Source organism: Rutilus rutilus (assembly GCF_951802725.1).
Source record: "Rutilus rutilus genome assembly, chromosome: 9".
Taxonomy (NCBI): domain Eukaryota; kingdom Metazoa; phylum Chordata; class Actinopteri; order Cypriniformes; family Leuciscidae; genus Rutilus; species Rutilus rutilus.
Window position 1 is genome coordinate 13,387,188 of NC_140223.1, and position 24,890 is coordinate 13,412,077.

Sequence of the window (24,890 nt, forward strand, 5' to 3'; positions counted from 1 at the left end):
TATGTCTGTAACAGATCACTAGGTCAAATGTAATGTGAAGTGGAGGATCAAAGTATTAATTTTCAATTTACGAGGAAAATGATGTTCTGCAGAGGGGGTTTCCCCTTTTGCACCTCTTTATCTTCATTTCAAAACTGTGAATTTCACGAAAACAGTGCCGCTGCCCTGCACACAAACAGATGCGGGTGGATGCCGCGCTCACTGCAGAGTTCTCAGAATGTTTTGAACATCGAGATCAAGTCAAATACCACAACCTGTCACGTGCAGCTCGCAGGCTACAATATTACAATAATAACACAGTTACATTAGTGGTTTAAAATGAGGGCTCTCGAAACTGAGCCTTGGTAGGAGTCATAAAGTAAACACTTTAAACAGATGACTACTATTGTACAAACAGTGCACAAGCTAAATATTATATACATTTATATTTGAAATATCCACACACAAAACAAATTAGATGTAAACACTATAATATATATCTTTTTTCATTTATTGTGTCTTTTCATTAAGTCTTTGTATTATATTAATATTATAAGAACTAATATAATATGATTACCACTGACAATCTATGCCTTATTTGATTGAAACATTTATTCCAACACTCAGTGTGTCCTAATTACGTTGGAATAAGTAAAGACTCACAACATATTTTACTTTGGATTTACTGTAATGATGCAGCACATCTATATACATTTACTTCCTTCCACACTGACAATGTATACTATTCTGGTAATGATGTAATTGAGCATATTTTCCTGTAGATCAAATATCAGGATGTGTTGAGAGCTCTTATTTGCAAGATAAAAACACAAAAGAGAAAATGAACACGAGCACTTCCTTATATCTCATTCCTTGCACATACTACAACAAAAAGATGACAAGAATATATGGACAAAGCAGTTCGGTGGAAAGGGAAAGAGCAGCAAGGGTTGGTTATAAAGAGGCTTGATTCTTAAATATGTTTGTTCTGATACTGGTTTGCCTAGTGAAGACTGATTTCCATGACCACTGTGGACGTGAGAGCAAGAGCAGAAAGTAGGATTCAACACAACCTGCCAGTCTTTATCGACATCAGATCCTTTTGGAATACAACCACAGTAAGTTCTGCTTAGTTTGTCTGTTAGTTGATTTTTGTTCATTTATATTAAATGTTATCTTTTATAAGAGCGCTTGATATATATATATAAAAAGCCATCTGATATCTCTAAAGTTGTAAGATCTTTAAGGGAATTGGACTAATTGTTCTATGGGTTGTAATTAATAGCACCAGAATAATTCAAGAAAATTAGGGTATGTTTAATTCAGATTTCCTTTAGTAAGGGTGTGTATTTGCTTTAGGCAGGATGTGTGTAGAATGTTCCGCTTTGCCTGTGCTAAAATGAACAGCAAGTATAATAATAGAATTTTGCAGTATCAAAGAATAAAATAAATAAATAAATGACTACCCAGATTCCCAGGGGGCCCATCCTCTACTACAGGGCCCTATGAACAAAATAAATAAATAAATCATATATATATATATATATATACAGTGCTATGCATAAGTTTAGACACCCATGCTAAAGTTGACTAAAAAGAGGAATAAAAAATCATCTTTTGGAAATTGAACTTAATGCCTTAATTCAATTTTTTTTGGACAAATCCAACCTTTAAGGACATCAATTTTCTTTGTGAATGAATAATGTATCGTACATAAATAAATGTTCTTCCTTAAAATACAGGGTCTGGACACCCCTATGTTAAATTCCCATAGAGGCAGGCAGATTTTTATTTTTAAAGGCCAGTTACTTCATGGATCCAGGATACTATGCATCCTGATAAAGTTCCCTTGGCCTTTGGAATTAAAATAGCCCCACATCATCACATAGCCTTCACCATACCAGAGATTGGCATGGAGTACTTTCCATAAGATCATCTCTCAATGCAAATCAAACCAGCTATTAGGCTAACTGAAATAAAACCATGCCAATCTCTAGGTATGAAATGGCTTATATACACACTATATACACAGGGATTGTTAACTTAACGCAAGACACCTTCTTAACATAATCAATCAAGCTACAGTTAGTCCAAAATGCCGCCGCTAGAGTTCTTACTAGATCAAGAAAATATGATATAACACCGATTTTATCATCACTGCATTGGTTACCTATAAAGTTCCGTATTAATTACAAGGTATTGCTACTGACTTATAAAGCCCTAAACGGCTTAGCTCCAGTCTATTTAACGGATCTTCTATCGCCCTATAATCCATCGCGCTCTTTAAGATCACTAAATTCAAGGCTTTTGGTCATACCTAGGATATCCAGAACCACCAAAGGAGGGAGAGCATTTTCACATTTACACCTGATAGTGTTCGTTGCTCAGACTCGCTCTCCCAGTTTAAAACTAGATTAAAGTCGCATCTCTTCAGCCAGGCATTCATATAATATTTTTAATAATAATAATAATAATAATAATTAATAATAATAATAATAATAATAATAATAATTAATTACATTTATATAGCGCTTTTCTAGGTAGGCCTACTCAAAGCGCTTTTACATGAAAGGGGGGAATCTCCTCAGCCACCACCAATGTGCAGCATCCACTTGGATGATGCGACGGCAGCCATATTGCGCCAGAACGCCCACCACACACCAGCTTACTGGTGGAGAGGAGACAGTGATGAAGCCAATCAGTGTATGGGGATGATTAGGAGGCCATGATGGACAGAGGCCAAGGGGCAAATTTGGCCAGGATGCCGGGGTTACACCCCTACTCTTTTTCGAAGGACATCCTGGGATTTTTAATGACCACAGAGAGTCAGGACCTCGGTTTAACGTCTCATCCGAAGGACGGGAATCACAGTTCAAACTACAATCCGGCCTCTAGTTCATAAATGCCAGAGGAGAACTGGCCCCCGACTGAGCCTGGGTTCTCCCAAGTTTTTTTTTTTTTCTCCATTGGGTCACCTGATGGAGTTTTAGGACACCATTAGGTCACTTGATGGAGTTTTTTCGGTTCCTTGCCACTGTTGCCTTTGGCTTGCTCAGTTGGGGATATTCTGGGGATATTTAATTTGATTTTATCAATCAATAAATTCCACTAGAAACAAACCTTGTTGTATCATTTTAATTTAATACTGTGAAGCTGCTTTGATACAATCTGTATTGTGAAAAGCGCTATACAAATATACTTGACTTGACTTGACTTGACTTATTTTATCTCCAATGACCAGTCATAAACTCCACTCCGTCAGGTAGTGTTTTCATTAGCTTAACACTGACATGAACGAAAATGAATTTCTGAATGTAAATTTTAAAATATTTTTAAGTAGAGAATAGAAAGAGGTCGCAGCAGTCGAAGAGAGAATACGTATTCTCACATGAGCAATGATACAGCAGCATTACACGAATGATTCAGTCAGTTATTTCAGTGTGACAACTGGTAGATTCCTGTCATACTTAAAAGACTTAAAATAAAGCATAATTGTTGTCAATGAGTGTATTCATTGCCGGTCATGGCTATATATATATATATATTTAGTAGCATATTATCAGTCACATTGTATGATTACCTTATAACCTATTTGAATGAAACATTTATCCCAACACTCAGACTTGCCCTTCTGTATGATTAATTATGTGATTAAATACGTAGAGATACACAACCTATTTTAATTAAAGGTTTTTGCTAATGATGCAACACATCTACAGACATTCACTTCCTTCCACACTGACATTGTACAATATTCCAGTAAGTAATATGAGCTCATTTTCCTTTATCAGATATCAGGATATGAGCTGAGAGCTCTAATTCAAATTTCAATCCTGTCTACAAACAGTGTTTACATTGTTTTAACCTTGGGCTAACGCTGCAGTTTGGTGTCAGCTTTCCAAACAGTGCTCCGTTGTGATTCCTATTTTATATTCAAATGTCTGAGCAACATTCTTATTCATGTTCTCACTGACTTTGTTTTTCACATTCTTGCTCAAATTTGAAGAATGATTTGAAATACAAAAACAGATTGAGTCATTGAGTCACATGCGACTCTAGTATCACTACATCACAATAGTGGCAGAGCAACTTGCTTTGTAATGATGGCAGTGTCAACAACATGTTTAACAAGGTAAACATATCGGATCATGGCTCTGTGGAGAGCCAGTATGTGTTAAACAAAGGCTGTGTCAATGGAATTCATTACACACAGTTTCCTAATACAAGACTGAGATGCACTAGTATCATGGGGTCACACCGGTCAAGGAGAGGTCACACTGACCTGACCCTTAATAGAAACATGATCACTTTCCCACTGATAACTTTCACAGAGAACCTTTTCTCTACATGTGACTCAAAGTTTAGAGTCCTCTCTCTCTCTTTAAAGAAATAACAGTGATAACAAAACACCAGGGTCAAATGATCATTGATCTGGTTCACTTGGTTATATAAATGGTGTGTTAGTTTACCTTTGAACTATAGCAAAGTTTAGTGATTTGATCACTGAGTTTAGAAAAGGAGGTGAGAGATTTTTCTATTTAGAGACGGCACGCTGTAAAAGAGAAAGTTAAATACGCACATGATGTGAGTTTATGGCATATTGAGGTCAAATTTGAATATAATGCTGATCCTTTGGCTAGCCTTATTAAGTATTTTTTCTTCTAAATGGAAATAATACTCAAAGGTGCCAGTTTGGGCAGGTTACACCAGCCCTAACATGATTACATTATCTGCATTTGTTGTCAGCAATGATAAAAGGCATGCAAGTGAAGTAAACCAGTCAGCAACATAGTGTCGGCCCAGATCCGGCCCACATCGAATCCACATATACCAGATGTGGCCCGGATCTGGGCCGACACTATGTTGCAAATTGAATCTGAAACCAATCAAACTAAACCAAATTCATTTGAATCAATCCAAATTAAATGTGTATCTGGTTTCACACTCAAACTTTACTCTGTCAGGTATCATTTAAGTAAAGTGAAATTAATTGAATCAAAGCAAATTCAAATGTAATTGAATCAAATCAAATGTGAATATATTTAGAAACTAATCAGGGGTAGACAGGTAATCACTTTTAGACAGGTGGTGTTTTTTTTTTTTTTTTTACTTCAGGAAAATATAGTGAAGAGAACCAAACCAAACCAAACCAAAGTGAGTCAAACTGATTGAACAGAAATAGACAAATGAAATTGATTTTTATAAGTGATGTAATGTGAAATCAATAAGTGAGTTGAAGCAAATTAAAGTACCATGAAATGAGTGAAGTAAGGTGAAGTCAACTGAAATATAGTCTCATGATCAGACCTAATCAAATCAAAACAAATGTGACAACTATTGGCTGAGAGGGCTCAACTGAAGAAAACACATGCAGAAATTAATTTCTGAATGTAAATTGTAATATATATATATATATATATATATATATATATATATAAGTAGAGCAATAGAAAGAGATCACAGCAGTCGAAGAGTGAATACATATTATTTCTCACATGAGCAATGATACATCAGCAACATGAATGATTCAGTCAGCTATTTCAGTGTGACAACCGGCAGATTCCTGATCTAACGTTACATTAATAACGGATGAGCAGTCATCATTAAAAGACTTCAAATAGATCATAATTATGATGATAAACAATGAATAGTAATAACAACTAAAACCTGTTTGAATAAAGATCCAGGAAATTGAGAGCCACTTCCTGATCGTAAAAGCGCTTTTAAACCGTTCAGACAGCACCCCTGAGTTCAGATAACTTCAACCACGTACAGGATTTGGCCTCATCCCAACGAGGAAGTGATTGAATGCAGCGAGGAGGAGCGACATATCTAGGTGAGATGGGTGGTGTTGTGTTACATAGGTAAGGGTTCTGGTCGGGCGCAGAGAAACTCCAATTCCAAACAAATCTGCATAGGAGGGCAGAGGGTGAACACGTTCAAAAGACTTGCAGCACAGCGAGTTTGAAACAGCATTAAGGCAGATCAGGTAGCAGGAATTGTTGAGTGAAAGGCAAGACCAGGAAGAATTTACGGAAAAAGAGAAGTATAGTGCGCTAAGAAAAGGAGCATCGTAGAATTAAGAGGTATTTTTTGCTGGTATAGAGGTGGCTTCTGCGGTCTCCACTGCCCTGTCTTCTGCTGTGTTCTGTACGGCCGGCAGATTGCAGAAACCCGTCGACAGGAGAAACAGAGCCATGAGGGTGAGTTGAGTTTGAACTGATTCTTTCTACTCAAAGAAGCAATTTTCACTGTGCAGTTGATAGCGTAGCCTACGCTGGTGCTTTCAAATTCACACTGGCAGTTTAGTTCGGAACGGGGCACGGTTCCCCTTCCCAATGTGAACGCTGTCGTGCGGACACGGGTGCGCACTGGGGTACCGAAACCGAGACTATCTGGAGGAGGTGGTCTGAGTTCAGTTGCACTCGAACCGTGCCGCGGTTCGCGTGAATGTGAAAGCCACAACTCGGATTCGGGTGCGCACTTGTTCAGGAAGTAAAGTGACCTGCGCATGCGTTTTAGCTGATTATGATGTAGGCTATTTAGTTAAATAAAACACATGTACAAGTGTTGATGATTGGGGACAATCGCGCTCGGACCGCAACAAACGAGCCCAGTGTGAAAGCAATGTAAATCTGGCAAAAATAAATGAAATCTTGACTACATTTGTCAAGTTGTCATTGTCAGTTGCGTTGTGTCACTGTCATTCCCAAATCCTCATGGGACTAAACTGTTTAATGGATGCACACTTAAGAATCTCGCCGGAAGTAGTAGCCTAGGTCTTCCAGGTACTTTTCACCTACTGTTTTATGAATAGCCTACTGTGAATTCAGACAATACTACTCTTTTCAATATTTACTGCTTTTCACCTATTGGGGAATATGCATATTCGGATGCAGACTGCCATTCTGTGCATTAGTGGTGGGATTTTTCAGTATCTCGTTACAGGTTACATACAGGTCTTAATAATTCATTTAATCTATTCGTTAATCAACACCTATTCATTCAGAAATGAAAAACGTGAAAGTCTTAATTCGAAGTGAGTCATCGCATAATTAATTCAAATGATTAATTGAAAATGAATGAATTATTCTGGAAGGAAAACAAGTGTCTATGAATGAGTCATTGAATAATTTACTCAACCAATATATTCAGAAACACAGAATCATTCAGGAACGAAACGCACTACAGTGTGTACTAATTTACTGGTTGTGTATAAATGTAAGTAACTTAGTATTAAGTTCTTGTTTATCCAACTGTTATATGAAAGCAATGTTATATCATACATCGTGCTGCGTACCATATTACTCCCAATAACTTCTTAGAAATGTCATTCATTCGTTCTAGTTCTAACAAGGATGTGTTTGCATTAGTAATGAAGGCTTGTGCAATGATATATATGTTGTGTGTGTGTGTGTATATATATATATATATATATATATATATATATATATATATACACACATACATACATACATACACACATATACTTATTATTTATATATGTGTGTGTGTTGTAGAAACATGATTCTTGTGTGCATTGTTCAAATCCTACTTTGCATTTCAGTCATTTGAATAGGTCTGGTTCCTGATAAAATGTTTAGGCCTATGTGAGATCAGTATGCCTGAAGGTTTAAATGCAAAAACTGAGACATTAACAACAAATAATTGGGTGCAGTTTGAAAAGAGCTGTTGGCATGTGTAACTAATCCGCTTTGGCAGGAGTCCGCTTTGATACTTCTGACCTGAGAAATCTCTTCTAATTGGTACCTGTCAGATTTGGTATTGTAGTCCTCAAGGGGCCTGAAAGCTGATTATAAAAAAAAAAAAAAAAAAAAAAATATATATATATATATATATATAATATTTATATAGATATACCAGAATATAGATCAACAACACTTGGAATGGTGTGGAGTCAATAATGGTTGAGTTACCCTAATGTATGTCTAGATCTTTCTCAAAGCAACCACACCAAACTTTTTTTTCTTTGTATATCTATATACTGAATAGGGTGGAAAATAATTTAGAACAAAACACTTATGCTATCCATCATATTCTTACCTGACGTTATGCTTTGTTTGATATATTTTCCCACCAGTTAATCGACATGTGATGGCACCAGTAATACCGGTATCATTATGTTTTTAATTGTAGTGTCTGCTGTTTAACTGAACAAAATTATATAAAAAAATAAACAATGTGCTGCGTTGTACAAGTGATGTTATCAGTGTACGACTGAACACTGTGTAACACAGGTAACACAGACTATCCCAACAAGGCTATTTTGTTATAATTTCGTAGTTTCTTGTCAACTGCCACTCTTACTGTTTTACAAGATTCGTTATTAGATATTTTGTTTTAGATATTTTGCTCTGTGCATCAACACAATATAGTTGTAAATTTTACTGTTAACCTTATTAGTAAACAACTCTTTTCAAACTACCCTCACCATTTGCATGATTGTTTCTCTCTGTCCAGATATCCTAGTGTGATAATGACCCATTTAAATGAAGTTCAACTTTCAGTCTCTGTCTCTCAAAGAACTTTCTGTGGTTTCAGTATTTGTTGAAAGGGGGATTCAAGCTCCACTGTGTGAACCTTTCAATTTGAACTTTATTTGCTATGTAAATATCACCAATATTTGACACTATTTAACAGTGTTTGTTTACAATACAAAGATGTATTCTGAATTTTTTTCTGAACCAATGCAGACTAGGTCATTTTCTGTTCTAATACAACTAATTATATATTAGACAATTGCAATTGACACTATATGTGGTGTCTCAATATATGTTGTATTACATCATTATACATCATTACATATCATTTTTACAACTACATATCATCATACATATCATTATACTACCCAGCCCTACCGCAGTGCATACTTGGAATGTAACCATTAGAAATACTGATGTACTGTTCCTATTTGTCTTTCTTATTTGGTTGGGGTTTAAAGTTTTTTTTTTTTTTTTTTTTTATGTATCAAAGGAGTGTTCTCAGGATATTGTTTGAAAATTCTTTGTGGAAAAAAGCCATTATCAAATCTCTTTTGATTTAAGAAGACAATTGAATGTTTAAGGTGTGTTCCCTCCTTGTGGTTCATAAAATAAGAACACCACACCCAAAAACTAAGTCCTTATTAAAAACACTGGGGATGCTGCATTGCTTTGTGATATAGGACAACTTCCATCTTTTGAGAAGTCAATCATGCAGCTGTAGCTTAATGTACGCATGCACCGATACAAGGACCACAAGACAACACAAATTCAGAAACTGCCACACCACATTCTTGACCTCAGTTCAAAGTGGCAGTTAAATGTATTACTAGTGAAACTGACCTGTGGCTGGCTTATCAGTTTGAAACTCGATTAGAGGCTCATTAGAGAGGCATGAGTGTCATACAAATAAGATAAATTGGAATTCGGATCATTTTAATAATTCAGTTTCTGTCAAATTGATCCATTATTTCCAAATCACCATTCAAATGATTAAAAAAATCACAGTCCATTATTTCTCTCACGACATTAAAATTCAACAAATGTTATTTGGAATTCTGGTGTTTGGAAAACTGTGGAAGGCAGCTTATTTGCTTGTCCCAACTTAAGATTTGACATATCTATACATATCTATCCTGTCAACTCCTTGGTTTCTAGATATGCTGAAAGTTTGTACGTTGTATGATGACGAAAAAGAAAGTCTGAGTCATTTGTTGTTTTACTGTAATGTTGTTCACAAATTCTGGGTACAACTTGCAAAGTAAACTGGGGAAATTTGGGAAAGCTTTTTATGTAGTTCGAGAGCTTTTATATTCACTGGTAAACATTTGCACACTTATCCAACATTTTAATAAAACTGTCTTAAATATTAAATATTGTTTCTGATATTCTAAAATGTTTTCAACTTTTAGTCTTGATGCATACAGTGAAATCTCAATAGTAAACTATGCTGTTTGATATATAAACATTAATTTCCATTATTTAATCAATAATTACAAACATCATTTCCATTGAAGCTTTAAGGGAATCAACTTAAAGCACACGAGCATTAAGTGTATTTAGACACATTTATTTTTTTAAGGATTTATTCATTCAGCCTGGATTTTCTCCCACAGTATTAGATTTGGAGATAACGAATCTGCAGAGCTCACCACTCCTGTTTTTGGAGACTATTTGTTCTGGCTGTTATTTTATGGGTTGTTTTTTTCAGTAACAGAGCTGTCTGGAATCATCCGTTACACTCATATTAAGCGTTAGTCACTGTTTTGACTGACAGGCTGATGTTAAGAGTCACTTCACATTCTCAAATGTGACAAACCTGGTGTATTTTACTTTGATAGAATACCATAGAAAGCTTTTTAAGGAGACATACAAATTCAACGCTATTTTAATAATTACAATGATTTTTCTTTAAATTGCTTGTGGTGGTTACAAATGTCCCCTTTTTAAAAAACAGTCACCTGATTATATTAATATACAGCTCAAAAGAGAAATTATTTTGACGTAAGAAGTTAAAAATGCTCTTAAAATTGAAACAGCAGCGCAATAGGTCTATCTATTAAGGTTTACATCCAGCTGTGTTAGTGATGTCAGGAGTCATGTCTGATCTGATACAATCAAAAATTGAATTTTCATAAGTACAAGGGAAGTGTTCCTGCTTTGCCATGAGAGTAACCATATCAGTAACTGAAATAACCATACAAGATTAACAGGTGTCAAATTGAAGATGAGATTTAAAAATGTTGCTAAAAACGTGGCAGCAAAGTTTTATGTTTTTAAAGTCCAGGTTTCAGTGAAAAAACGTAAATGTTCGATGTACCTCATCTACCACACTTTCTTCTTTGTGGTCTCAGATCGTATAAATCAAGCTAACTGTTTGTTACTTACTGCAGATAAATCGCGGCCTACATGGTTAAGCTGAGTAGGACGGTTTACAAGGAAGTTTTGAGATTTCAAGAAAGACTGAAAAAAATCCCGTGTGACACATTGAAAGTGATATCAAAAACTGAGTCATAAAGCTTCAGGGGTACATGTGTCATAGAAATAACAAAATGATCTCTAACTTTCTCCCTTTTCTCTTCTCTCTTCGTCATTCTCAGACTAAAGCTCAGGTTCCTGAAGAGAATACTATACCCTTAAACCCACCTCAACCAGGTACAGTAATCTATCACCCGATTTATCAATCTCTGATTCATGCGATTTTATCAATACCCTCCTTTGTAATACTCCTGATTCAAGTGGGTGTCTTACGAGAAAGAAAGTTTGCAATGATTTTCGTCATTTTCATATTATCTTCTAGTTGCTCAGCCCGGAAAACACAGAAAAACAATGGCGACTCCAAAAGCTCCAACCACGAGAAGTCCAAACGCGAAAAAGATCATCATAACAGTCTTGATCGTGGTGGTTATACTGGCCATTCTGGCAGTGGCTGCTTTCTTCAGTAAGTTCTAGGTCATTTTCACCCCATCTCTAAGCTCATGTGATTATGATACAGGGAAGGCCAGGGCCTAGTTGTCATGCTTTCACTCCATTGAATACTGTATGTCTGAAAGTCAAAAACAGACTCTAAATTCTTGGCTACTTTAAAGTTATTGGACATTTCCTCTGTTACTGAAAGATAAAGTTCATTAAACAAGCATGTAAAGTTGTTACACCAAGTGGGGTAAGTTGTCACTGGAACCTGCCACTAAACGGCCTATTACAATTTAGCAAAATGAAACAATTATGAAACGTAAAACAATTTCTGTAACAGCAAAAGTATAAAAAGCTAAAATGCATAAATATTGAACCATATACATCAAAAAAAGTATAACAATAATAACATTTCAAACGTTTAATTCAGTTAATACGGCATATTAAACGTATAATATTTCAAGTGAAAACTATAATACATTACACAGCTTACATTTATAACAGTGAATACATTGTATAAATGTAACAATTACAACATGTTTCAAATTGATACAATGTATAAATGTAAAGATTAATGCATAGGATTCATTTATATCATTCAAAACATGAAATTTGTAATAAATACATCATAAATTGTATAAATCTATGACATTTAAAACATGTGACATACATTATATATACATTTATAATATTTAAAATGTGAAAACTGTAATACATTGCATCCAACATGTATTGTTATATTAAATGCATTAACTTTTAATGAATACATATATTCTATAACATTAAAATATCCTATAACATTCTATAATGTTGTATAACATTTATAATATTTAAAGTAACAACTTGCCCAAAATACCCTTGTCCTGAGAACACAGATCAACTCAGATAAAGCCCTCTGACAAACACCCCCGTGTGACAACTAGCCCCTCTCTCCTCTACATTTAATGTTTTCTACCCAGTAATTTTAATGTGGGCCAGGGAAAATGACCTACTTTCTTTTCTGGTCATAACCTTCCACTTCACTTTTAACAATAACAATGAGTCAAAATATGTTTTTCTCATCAACAACAGTTATTTAGTCACTCCTTTAACGTTTGTGACTCAAGAAACATAAACACTGATTCATTTAATTGCTTTATTAACAAATGCTGTTTTCATTCCTCTTCCTCATGACGTAGTCAAGCAGTTGATCGACAGCAAGTATTATTTTTGCTCAAAATCGGTTAAGTTCATTCCTCTGGAGAAGGCCTGTGATGGGAAGGAGGACTGCAGTGGAGCTGAGGATGAGTCAGCCTGTGTAATGCAGTTTAGAGCCAACTCCACCTTCCCCCGTAAGTCACCTGTGTTCAGACACACACACATACACATGCGCCCACACACACGCCCACATACCTGCTCACAGACATGCGTGCAGTCAGCAAAGATATAACCTGTTTGTCCTGTTTCAAGACAAACAAGCCAAATGCCCCAACCTCACCCTCTTTTCTGAGGGTGTATACATAATATAGTTATGGCAATGTATATTGTCTTGGAGGATGGATAGATTTGGTCATGTAAGATATATGCTGATGCTCCATTAATAGACATGCATAAATCCCATAGCAGATCTGGGCAGGTGGTGCTGGGGGAGGTGGAGGGTTTCAGAGTAAATCTGATGGCGCACTGCCGTTCTAGCCGGTGAACACTGAACTGGACTATTTAAATGTTGAGTAAGCAATCTCATTGGCTACAGAATCAGCAGAGGCCAATCAGCTTGTGTCAAGTGGTAATGGTGTGATTGCTTGCAGATGGCATGTAAAAGAGCTATCAGTCTGCGCCATCTAGAATTTCATGGCTGAGCCAGATTTATATTTCAAATATAACCACCATATAATGAATATAAATCTTTTATAATGTCTGAATTTTAAAACTGTTTTTCTTTCTGCACAGTACGGCTGATCTCAACCAATAATGTGCTTCAGGTATTCAGCTCCGTTGAGAATAAATGGAAAAGTGTATGTGAAGAAAGTTTCACCCAACAACATGCAGAGACTGCGTGCCAAAAGCTTGGGTACTCAGCGTGAGTATTGGTCCACAGATCATGTTGTCATTACACTCAAAGGGTTAGTTCACACACAAAAAAAACATTAATTACTCACCCTCATGTCATTCCAAATCCGAAAGACTTATCTTTGAAACGCAAGTGAAGGTATTTTAAATTAAATTTAAACTCAAAAAGTTCATAAAAAGGCCGTAAACCTATATGCTTTATATGCTGAGCAGATTTAATTTAGGCTTTTATTCACGTATAAACATTCATCAACTCAGACATCAGATATGGTAAATGGAAGCTCAAGCATGCTTGATGCGCGAGAACCAATGAGGTTCATTCTCGTGTTACATAGCACATTTGAGCTTCCTCAAGAACCAATAACGTTTGTTCTCGCACGTTAAACTTCTGGTTATGTTCGCTGATCAATGGTTTTATGTGAATAAAAGCCTAAATTCAATCTGTTCATCAAATATAGAAATCGAGTCTCTTCAGAAAATGTGGGCTAAACCACTCGATTCATATGGTTTAGTTTTATGATCGCTTTATGAAGTATCAAAGTGGTAATTGTGTGGCTGTCAATGGAGGTCAGATTTCATTTAAAATATCTTCATTTGTGTTTGGAAGATGAACGAAAGTCTTACGGGTTTGGAACAACATGAGTGAGTAAGTAATGACAATTGTTTAAATTCTTGAGTAAACTAACTCTTTTACAACAAGAGAAAACTGGAAAAACTCAGGAACTGGAATTGCATCAATACTGAAAGTTTGCAAAACTACAATTATCATCAGAATAACAAGTCTTGGATTATTGACTTGATTATAAACGTATAATAGAATATAGCTCATTTATTCTGCATTGTTTAAATTTCATTGTCTTGTATTTTGTGTTCTCAGTAATCCGTCTTTCAGCGTAGTTCAAGTGGGTCTTTTGTCATCTGATCTGAAAATGGATTTCTGTATGGTGGGCTCATCTAAACCCCAGACTTTCCAGTCCACCGTAACGGATCGGTTAGTATAGATACTCATGTATATACATTTCTTTACTTGTCATTGCATTAGATAATCAAACCAAGTGTCACCTATTTGAAATAAATATTGCACACACATAATTTGTAAACTAAGCATTTCAGAAAAAAGTGGTTTTAAGCACTATTATAAGGCACATATTCAAGTGTTCGTGCTGAGTGTGGAAGGAAGGCAGCAATAGTATGGCGCGCTTTATTGGAGCCGCCGGCGCGATCACTGGCTTTTTTTCAGTTTAAAATACTCTGTCATTTTTTGTCATACAGATAAAAGTAATACATCATTCCTAATTTTCTAATTTGTTAACACTCACAAAAACAACAAAACGTTGTGCTTTTGTAAAATAAAGAAAAGAAACAGGATGCGCTTTCTGCCGTCTCGGTCTCCCCGAACGAGTATAGGCTACTTGCCTTACAGACATTAGAAATATATCTATAGAAAGCTTGAAATGTCTACTTTTAAATGATTTTATATATACAGCAACCTCAAACTTAAGTCATATTTAATTTTTGGTTGTAAACATTTTCTCACTCTCTCATGTTTTCTTCCTCTTTCTCAGTAAGGTATGCAGTTCGGGAAAAGTCGTCACGTTAACATGCTCAGGTAACTATGAAGTCCTAATCCAACAACCAATTAGGGCTTTAGTCCGTAAATAAGTGTTTATATTCAGCCTATTTTAAACCGAGCGGGACGATAACCGCTGCAGAGTAGCCCAGTACCTGTCACGAGTAGTGGCTGTAGTAATCGCACAACACAGGAGAATTCAAACAAACACTTCTTTGTTATATCCACAACAGGTGCAGCAACTAATTAACTACCAGGGAGACTAATAATGATCAGGAACACAGGCAAAACAGGAACTGGAAAGAACAGAACCAAAACACAGTGAAACTAAACAGACATAGAACTGCACGTTATGGTAGCTGTGTGACACATCATATAGCCTACAACAGAGAGAAGTAGCCCTGGCTACAGTGTTCTTCCACAACTTAAGCAGACTTTAAACTTTATCTTTAAACAAGAACAGCTCTAATTATACATCATCAAATAATTCAGAGGTGTGTTCACTGACAGAGTCAGTCATCTGGACTGGGCAATTCAACATGCTAAAGCATGTTTTAAAGAAAGAACAGAAAGAGATTTCTGTCAATATTAGGTTGAACTATCGCTTCAATGTTTAAAATACCGTCGACAGACAACTTATATTTATATTATATTTTCTAATTTTATTTTAATACAGAACACAAAACATATTTGCATAATATATTTTTTTTGTTATGATAGGAAACACATTGTTTTGTCTTTTTATTAATTTTTTTTAATTTTTGGATGTTTTTATTTTGTAGACTGTGGTAAGTCCAGAAGCCAGGACCGGATTGTAGGTGGACAGGACGCTATCATTGAGAACTGGCCCTGGCAAGTCAGCTTGCAGAACAACGGCCAGCACACCTGTGGAGGGTCACTGGTGTCTCCAAACTGGGTGGTCACTGCGGCCCACTGCTTCAATGGGTAGGTGTATAAACATTATAATATAAAATATATATATATATATATATATATATATATATATATATATATATATATATATATATATATATTTAAGTTTATGCTCAACAAGGCTGGTTTATTTAATCAAAAATACAGTAAAAGAGTTATTTAGGAAAATATTACTACAATTTAAAATAATTGTTTTCTATTTCAATACATTTAAAAATGTAATTTATTCCTGTGATGTCAAAGCTGATTTTACAGCATCATTACTCTAGTCTTCAGTGTCACATGATCCTTCAGAAATCATTCTAATATTCTGATTTGCTGCTCAAGAAACTATTGTTATTATTATTGTCAATGTTGAAAAGGTTTTGCTGCTTAACAGTTTTGTGGAAACAGTGATACTGTAACTGGTGAGTGGCTTGCAACGAAGCGCACAGCGATATAATCCAACTAGAACAATCTTTAATAACAAATACACAGGAAACAAATGTAAACGAGACGAAACAAAGAACTGAATGAATGAAGCCTTAAATACACAGACTGAGTAATCAATGGAAAACTTAACAGGTGCGTAAATTAGGTACTATGAAACCGAAATGTAATGTGTATGCTCCGTTTTGGACCGTCCTGCATCTTACAATCATTTCTTATGCGTTTACGTGTGATTCAGAGAACGAAAACACATTCGTACGCCTTTCTTCCAAAAGTGAAGTTTATAAATCACAAATGATTGTTGAAATTGTGCTCAGCTGAATGGTTTCAGATCTCTGACTTGTATATGCTGCCTAATTAATGTCATTTACATATAAAAGAGCACCAGTCAATGTCCAAATCCTTTACTTGAGAATGGCGAGCGGCAAGGATTGCTTAGATTTCCAAATCTCCGACTCTCTACCACAAGGAGAAGTGCGTACGTCTGCTTAAACCCTGATGTGGCACATTTTATAAATGAGATAATTGTGTTTTGGTTCTGGTAACCCTGTTCCTGTTTGACCGTGTTCCTCGTCATTGTAATTTGACCTAATTTCCTAGCATGTGCCAGCTTGTTCCATTGGTTACTAATTTCATTCACTTGTCAGTCATTTGTTTCTTTATTACTTCTTTGTATTTAAACCCTTGGTTTCCTCTGGTCATTGTTCCGTGTTGTCAGTATTATATGTGTTTGGGTTAGTTTATTCTCCTGTGATTTCTAAAGAGTGTTATTAAATATTAGAATGATTCTGAAGGATCATGTGACACTGTAATTGTTGAAAATTCAGCTTTGCATCACAGGAATAAATTACATTTTTGTAAAATATATTAAAATACAAAACAGTTAATGTTTTAAAGTTTAATTTGTAATAATATTTCTACTCGAAGTAGGCCCTGAGATGTGCCTTTTTTATAAATTACAATAAATATGACTTTTGCATTTAAGATCAATAATCAATCGTTAATTGTGCATATTTTAATCAATTTATTTTGGTACACTGAAAAAAATGGTAAGCTAAAATTTTTCAGGCTTCAGGTAGACGGCCATACGCATCGATTTACACCAAAAGAGTATTTGAACTTGACGCTTGAACCCTTGAACTTGACGCTCAACATAATGACGGCAATTGATGCCTCTCACGGTTCAAACAAACAGGGCAACCGCGTTCGTCATTACGTTGTGCGTCAAGCTCAAGTGTTTTACTCTTTTGCCGTAAATCAATGCGTACGGCCGTCTGCAGGATGAGTAAATCATGGGCTAATTGTCTTTCTTGGGTGAACTATCCCTTTAAATCAGGTAATTTTTTTGTTGGTGGTATAAATCAATTAGAAATAGCTCTTTAAAGTAACAATTGCAGGTTCCCACATTTGCATTGTATTTGCATTTGTAGCTCAGTTCTATCAAAGCCTGGTTCATCAACAGAGTCTCTATTCATAGTTTTAAGTCATTTGACTAGTGCAAAGACATCATCAAAACATCCATGAAACAGCAACACAGACCTGTCCATTTTTTTCATCTGTTTCAAGCCACAACTATTTAGATCTCTCAAAAGAAGAAAAACAAAAATTAGTGAACAAAATGCAAGTTTTGAGAACCTGTGATCCACATACTCACCTTCTGCATTATTTGAAACTGAAAACATGAAGACTGAAAACATGAAAAACAATTAAAGTGCCTTAATGTATTAAAAAAAGGATCAAATTCAGTATACACTTTATTGATGATGCATACTATAGTCAAGCAAATTAACCCAGAATATGATTGATTTGATAGCACTTTATTGCCCTTGTACACGGAATTTTGTCTTGCAATACAAGCTCCAACAGTTACAACGCAACAACCTACAAAAAAAAAAAAAAGCAAAAAACATATAAGCATCAGTAACAACATAAATAGATAGTTAATATGATGGGGGGCCCTGCCCTGCAAGAGTGGTCTTCAATAGCCATAAAAATATAGATGAAAGTGGGTAGGAATTAACACTTCTTTACTCTCCCGTATTGATTCAGCAGAGATATAGACACAGGAACAAATGAGTGTTTATATTTGTTCTTTCTGCATTCTGGGACCCTATAACGCCTGCCGGAGGGCAGGAGTTGATATTCCCGCTGCAACACATGGGAGTGGTTAAGTGAATGGTCAAGTGTTTTCAACACATATGAATGGTTAAGTGTTTTCTTTATAATGGTTTCCTATGGAAAAAACACTTAACAAGACATTTATATTCTGGTTTCATCATCTTGCCTGTACATAGTATGCATCATCAATAAGGTGTATATTGAATTTGGTCTTTTAATGTCAGTCTTAATACATTGGTACTAAGTACAAACCTGGAAAAATGGCTGGCGGGAAATGGAGGAAAGCCTTGTTTCGTCATAGAAAACTATGAATAGGTTGTATACATTCAGTTAGTTAGCACAACCAGTCACACTTTTATATTAGGAGTCTTTAACTAATATGTACTTACATAAAAAAAAGTGTATACTGTACACTTTTTAAGAAGTATAATGAAGTACAAACTTACAAATCATTTGCAAGCTATAGTTAGTTTCTATACTCTAGTCTTCACATTAAATAACATAATGCTGTCAATGTTTTTTGTGTCTATGCTTATGTTAATGTTATGCATGTAAATCACGGTTTTAAAATTCACGGTGTAATTATAGATGTAATAACAGCTGTAATTACATGCATGTATGTACACACAATAAGTGCTTTGGGTTACACTTTATTTTAAGGTGACGTAGTTACATTGTACTTGCTTAGAGAAGTAATAAGTAGCCTAATATTAATTAACTACATGTACTTACTATAGAGTTAGGGTTAGTTACTTGTATCTATGCATATTTTACTGTTATTAACATAGTAAGTGCATGAAGTAACGTCTACTAATTACATATGTCTGTTACATGGGGAAAATACGAGTCACAGAAGTGAACTTGTTTTTTATCACTTACTTCAAATATTTCTTTATAAACACCATTCATTTCTGAAAATCATTCATAGCCCTAACAAGTTCATCTGGTTTAGAAACTGTTGTACGTCATTCTTCATTCAACATGCAAAAAAAGAAACACAACTGTGAATTGTTCACATCTTACCTGAAGCATAAATTGAAGCTTTGTAAATAGAACTAATACAGGGTGTAAGCTAAAAGGACAATGCTTTTAAGATGGTCACATTGTTCTTCTGTTTTTCAGGGATGGTAAGAAGGCACTGGTCAAATGGAATGTAGTCTCTGGAATCACATATCTGGGATCTTCTGGAGCTTCTTCTGTGGACAAGATCATCGTCAACAGAAATTACAACTCAGGACGGAACGACTATGATATTGCCATGATAAGACTCCAGTCACCCATCACTGTGGGAGGTAAATCAGACAAGCACACACACACACACACACACACACACACACACACACACACACACACACAAACACACACACACACACACACACACACACACACACACACGTGCACACCAAACTCACCCAAAAATTCAGGATGCCTAAATATGAAGAGTTAAAACCTGGAGAGTTTTTTAGTTACTTTCTTTTGCACTTGACACAGTAGGATTCCATTTAAACCTGGCCACATAAATGCATTCCCATCAGCCAAATAGAAATTCAATCTGTTTTTCCTGCATTACACCAAGGGTGCAGGACTAATCTTTTGTGGTCTTGATGTTGTTGTTGTTGTTGTTGTTATTATTATTTTAAATATTTTATAATAACTTATTATAGTTCCTTAAGAAAACAAAACAATATGCTCAGATTAATAATGTCAATAAATGTATAATAATTTAACCATTTGGTGCTCTTCGGTCTATATATATATATATATATAGCCTATATATTATATGTGTGAAAAATAAATTCTGGACATGATTTGAAAAGGTCGAATGTTCCTGAAAAACAAAAATAGTCTTAAGAACTTTTTTTTTTTTTTTAAATGACCACATTGGAAATAAATGGGACACAAATTTCATTCTAGTGGATATGTTTGAAATTGCGCCAAAACAAAATCTTACTGAAAGCAAATTTTTTTAGATATCAACCTCAATTTTGGAACACAACATACTCTCAGTTTTGGAAAATATATATTTCATAAAAAAAAATTTTTATATAGTATTTGTGGATTTTTCATAACAAACTTAAAATTCTATAACTTTTTTTTTATACCTTTTTTTTCACTTCATCAATAATCTGCCAATTGTCTTCTTTAAAAAGAGACCAAACTTAAGTCTGTGCTCCAAAGTATTCTACTGCATCAATATCATTATTGAACATAACTACTGCATCAATATCATTTAGTAACACAAAACATTATCAAACTAAAATATAGTACATTCTTTTCATTGAAATAAATATCATTTTTGACCGACACCAGAGGGTTAATATCAATTTGTCATTTTATACTGTATATTACAATGTTATTGAAAAATCCACTTTTGATTTTAATTCAGATAAAATAGAATAATTTGGTTTAGATAAAACAGAATTTTTATAATCAGCTTCTCAGCATCCCTTCTCCACCATGCTCTGTCAATCCTTCAAGGTCAGTGTTTTGTGTTATCTTTCGACCATGAACATTGATACTAATATCATTATTTTCATCCCATTCAGAATCCCGTAGGCCGGTGTGCCTGCCACCTCAGGATCTTGGCCTTAAAAAAGACGACAATCTGGTTGTGACCGGCTGGGGCCATCTGATGGAAAAAGGTTCCTGGCTTTTTTTAATCCTCCATTTTTTATTTTTTTTTTCTCCCTGGCAGATTCAAATAGACTTGCCATCAAAGGCCTCTCTCGGTATTTAACATTATCTGGCTGTTTTTCCTGCAGGGAATGTGTCTCCAAAGTTACAAAAGGCACAGATCCCTCTGATAGACAGAGCCGAGTGCCAAAGACCAGAGGTGTACGGCTCTTCCGTCACTCCTAGGATGATCTGTGCAGGTTTGCTGCAGGGAGGAGTAGATGCGTGCCAGGTACGTTTTCTGCTTTTCTGTGTACCAATAGTTCATACGAGTGTGATAATGTTATTAATATAACCGTTTGTTTTTTCTCACTCTAAGGGTGATAGTGGTGGTCCTTTGGTGTATTCATCTGACCGCTGGATGTTGGTGGGTGTAGTGAGCTGGGGTGTGGGTTGTGCCAGAGTAAATCGTCCCGGTGTCTACACCAATATGGACCAGATGCTTGACTGGGTCCATTCAGTTATGCAGGTATGAGCATATTGTTCAGGAATTACTGTTTTTGTGTACACCTAGTAATATTGGAATACTCATGGTTGCTTATCATCTTCAGGAGTTTGCGTGAGTCTGGGATGGAGAAGACACCATCAAACCCATAGTACGAATTCACAAAGTTCTCAATGCACAAAAAGGAGATATGGTACTAAAGATAGATTTTGATTTACACAAATGTGCGGATGAATCGCTGTGGGAGTTGTTGGTCAGCATACTCAGGGACTTAAAGGTGCCACGAAAAAGATTTTGCACACTGAAATGTATATTGTATGTATAATGAGGAGACAAGTGGGACAATGCAATCTTAAAGGAACAGTTCAGTCAAAAATTACAATTCAGTCATTTACTCACCCTCATGTCATTCCAAACCTGTAGTACTTTCTTTATTCGGTGGAGCGCAAAAGGAGACATTTTGAAGAATGTTCACGCTTCTCTCCTACATACAATGCACAAACTCTTAGAAATATTGGTTACAAAAGGAGGTTTTCATAGCAATTCCATATATTTATTATTTGGGGTTCCCCAAAGAACCTTTCACTGAACAGTTCTTAGATGAACCATTTTATTATTATTTTTTTGTGTGTAAACACTTTTAGACACTTTAAATTATTAAAGAACTTTTTCTGTGCAATAGAAAGCTAAAGGTTCTTCATGGAAATATAGATGCCAATAAAGAACCTTTACTTTTAAGATTGAAGGGAATGATCTTGTCGATCACTTTAATTGTATGGAGAAGAGCAACTTAGACATTCTGCTACATTTTTGCCCATTTGTGTTCTGCTGAAGAAGGAACATCATAAAGTCATGAGCAAGTGCCAAATGAGGTCCAGCTCCTCCTCTCTGGGCGTCATGGGTGGATCTTGGACAGGTGGAGGGATATGGTTAGATCTTCTAGCTCCAGATTACATCCAGGGAGTGGGAGTTGGAAATCATGCTCCACTCATTGGCCCTGCAGTGAACAGCCTGTCATCATGAGGGTGACTTTTTAAAAAAAATTATATGAGCTGTCTCTTTAATTCAAAGTGACCTAAAATGCACTTTGAGACAGCAGCCACAAGAGGGTTCTGTTTTTTCTCATCTTAAGATGTCTGTACTTTTACTTTTCTCAGGTCTGAGGACTTTTATACTAGGTGCTATGTTATAACCTTGAATTAATGCCAGTGCTCATTTACTCAGCCAAAACACTATGGGTGCCTTTTAAAATGTTTAACAAATCTTAATGGACAAGTTATGGCATCAGTTATAGAGGCCAGCTATTAAGACCAGGATTAAGTGGTCGTCACATTTTTCCCTTTGTGGGGTAGTATTCGATTCTTGAGTTGTAAGACTCTTTTATATGTTCATTTAAACTGCACGCAAAGCTAAAATGATGTCATTCAAACATGTTTTCATGTACTGTTAACTTATGGATGTTGGTTTTTTTATTTCATTTAGGGTGGACTAGTGTAATTAGGACTTTGTTGAGAGTCATCTCAGTGTCAAAAATGTAGCGCGTTTTACCTGAATTCACCCTACTTGTGAAAGTAAAGGATATTTCTTTGTAAATATTGTACAGTTTTGTGTCTGCAATGTCGAATTTAGAATAATAAAGTGAAGTGTGGTCAACGGCTTTGAAGAATTTGTTGTTTCCTCATTCAAAGAGATTGGAGCTGTACTTACATGACTGAAATCTTTGCCCGAGAGGCGTTTCAAAGATGGCCGCCGAGTGAAATGATTTGCCTTAAAGGAACTTTGGTTTCATCAATGACCCCACAAAACAAATGTGATTACCCAAGCAAAAAAAAAAAAAAAACAGCAAACAAACACAAGAAGTCATTTTTTTTTTTTTTTTTTTGCAAACCTTTATTTCTCATAGTGATATATTTATTAGTTTATTCTTTACAATCCAGAGAAATCTACTGCGGTGCATAGTTATGATAAGGGAATATGACATGTTTTTACAAAGGTAAATTTAAAGACAAAAGCTGTACATACATATATTTCTTTAAAATGTTCTCTTTTTTCTGAGTACATGACATGTGTCTACAAGCGTTTAAAGTGCTCAGCCAGAGCCGGTTTTCACAAAACTATTATTCAATGCTATTCATTCGGATCTTTTTACCTTTTGTATTATAACCACTTCCTTTACAACCTTAAAGAAGAGAAGTTAAATGAAAGGAACGTTCTCCTGGGTGTGCTGATGGGTGGTACAGCAGGGCTTGTGTTTAAATAGCTTTGAAAGTTGTATCCTTTAGGCTGTTTTCTTGGTTTACATATAGGAATAAAATCTCTTAAATTTGTCTAGTCTATTTAGTGCACAAATAATACTTATGCACATCTGTAAAATATAAACTTTAAAACTCTACATATCTTCTTATACAATGGCTAGGTTTGGATTAGCATGCTAGCATTCTACTAGTACTATTTTTTACAGTATGCAACACAGTTTTCAAAACGCATGTGATTCCTACCACATTTGCTTACGTGTACAGTATGCATGTGTCATTATTGTTAAAACTATTTTTTAATTTTAATTTTAATTTTTTGGTAATTGAAAAATAAAAATAATAAAATATGAATATTATATGAAGACCTTAAAAAAACTGTAATTTTGACTTGGCGAAATGAAGTACTAAGTAAAATTTTAATATTTTAAAGTTAACTTATATTAATAAATGTGGTAATAGTATATAAATAATACTAGAATTGGTATCCCACAATGCAATGCACCCAATATGACTAGTGGGATTGATTGAACATCTTTTCTGGATTTATTCCCATTAATTTGTACACAAAGTGTTATCTAAAAATTGAAAATATATGTTTCATTTCTGACTGGATGGCATTTAGTGAATTAAATTTAAGACTTAAGTCATGTGAAAACAGTGAAGCATACTGTTTTGCATACTATTTAAAAAAAAAGTGTACAGTATTCAAAGTATACTGTGCAGTATGCAGTTAGCAGTAAACTTATTAGCAGTGTTGGGGAAAGTTACTTTAAAAGGTAATGCATTACAATATTGCGTTACTCCCTAGAAAAATAACTAATTGCATTGCTTAGTTACTTTTCATAGAAATGTTACGTTACGTTACTTTTGCAGCACTTTTTCTCACCTGGGCTGGGCTTGCTTGCTTGTTTTAATAAAAAAATTAAAAAAAGTTGTTGTTTTTTGGCAACTGTAAAGGCCCTTTCACACCAAAAGTGAAATTAATAAACCTTTCAGCTGTGCTGCCATTCTGGATAACGGAAGAA

The 24,890-nt window shown here is 35.2% G+C and overlaps 1 protein-coding gene across 3 annotated transcripts; it reads left to right on the forward strand.

The window, feature by feature from the left end:
- The first annotated feature begins 828 nt into the window (after window positions 1-828).
- Window positions 829-23,271, forward strand: tmprss4a (transmembrane serine protease 4a). 3 transcript variants are annotated; one of them, XM_084418746.1, is made up of 13 exons: window positions 829-1,097; window positions 11,081-11,135; window positions 11,281-11,421; window positions 12,572-12,724; window positions 13,323-13,452; window positions 14,320-14,433; window positions 15,008-15,051; window positions 15,795-15,957; window positions 19,615-19,784; window positions 21,039-21,134; window positions 21,255-21,397; window positions 21,485-21,634; window positions 21,717-23,271. In XM_084418746.1, the coding sequence occupies exons 1-13, from the start codon at window positions 1,002-1,004 to the stop codon at window positions 21,726-21,728; spliced, it is 1,467 nt and encodes a 488-aa protein (XP_084274872.1). In that variant the 5' UTR covers window positions 829-1,001; the 3' UTR covers window positions 21,729-23,271. The 3 variants fall into 3 exon arrangements, with proteins under 3 accessions (XP_084274872.1, XP_084274874.1, XP_084274873.1); XM_084418748.1 differs by lacking the exon at window positions 829-1,097 and adding an exon at window positions 5,733-5,815; XM_084418747.1 differs by lacking the exon at window positions 829-1,097 and adding an exon at window positions 5,800-6,182.
- The last annotated feature ends 1,619 nt before the right edge of the window (window positions 23,272-24,890 follow it).

Excerpts from the sequence above, each read along its gene's own strand:
- tmprss4a (XM_084418746.1), top strand. The coding sequence starts at position 1,002 with ATGACCACTGTGGACGTGAGAGCAAGAGCAGAAAGTAGGATTCAACAC. Across the intron at positions 11,136-11,280 it reads CTTAAACCCACCTCAACCAG|TTGCTCAGCCCGGAAAACAC; the intron begins GTACAGTAATCT and ends ATTATCTTCTAG. Across the intron at positions 15,052-15,794 it reads CGTCACGTTAACATGCTCAG|ACTGTGGTAAGTCCAGAAGC; the intron begins GTAACTATGAAG and ends TTTATTTTGTAG.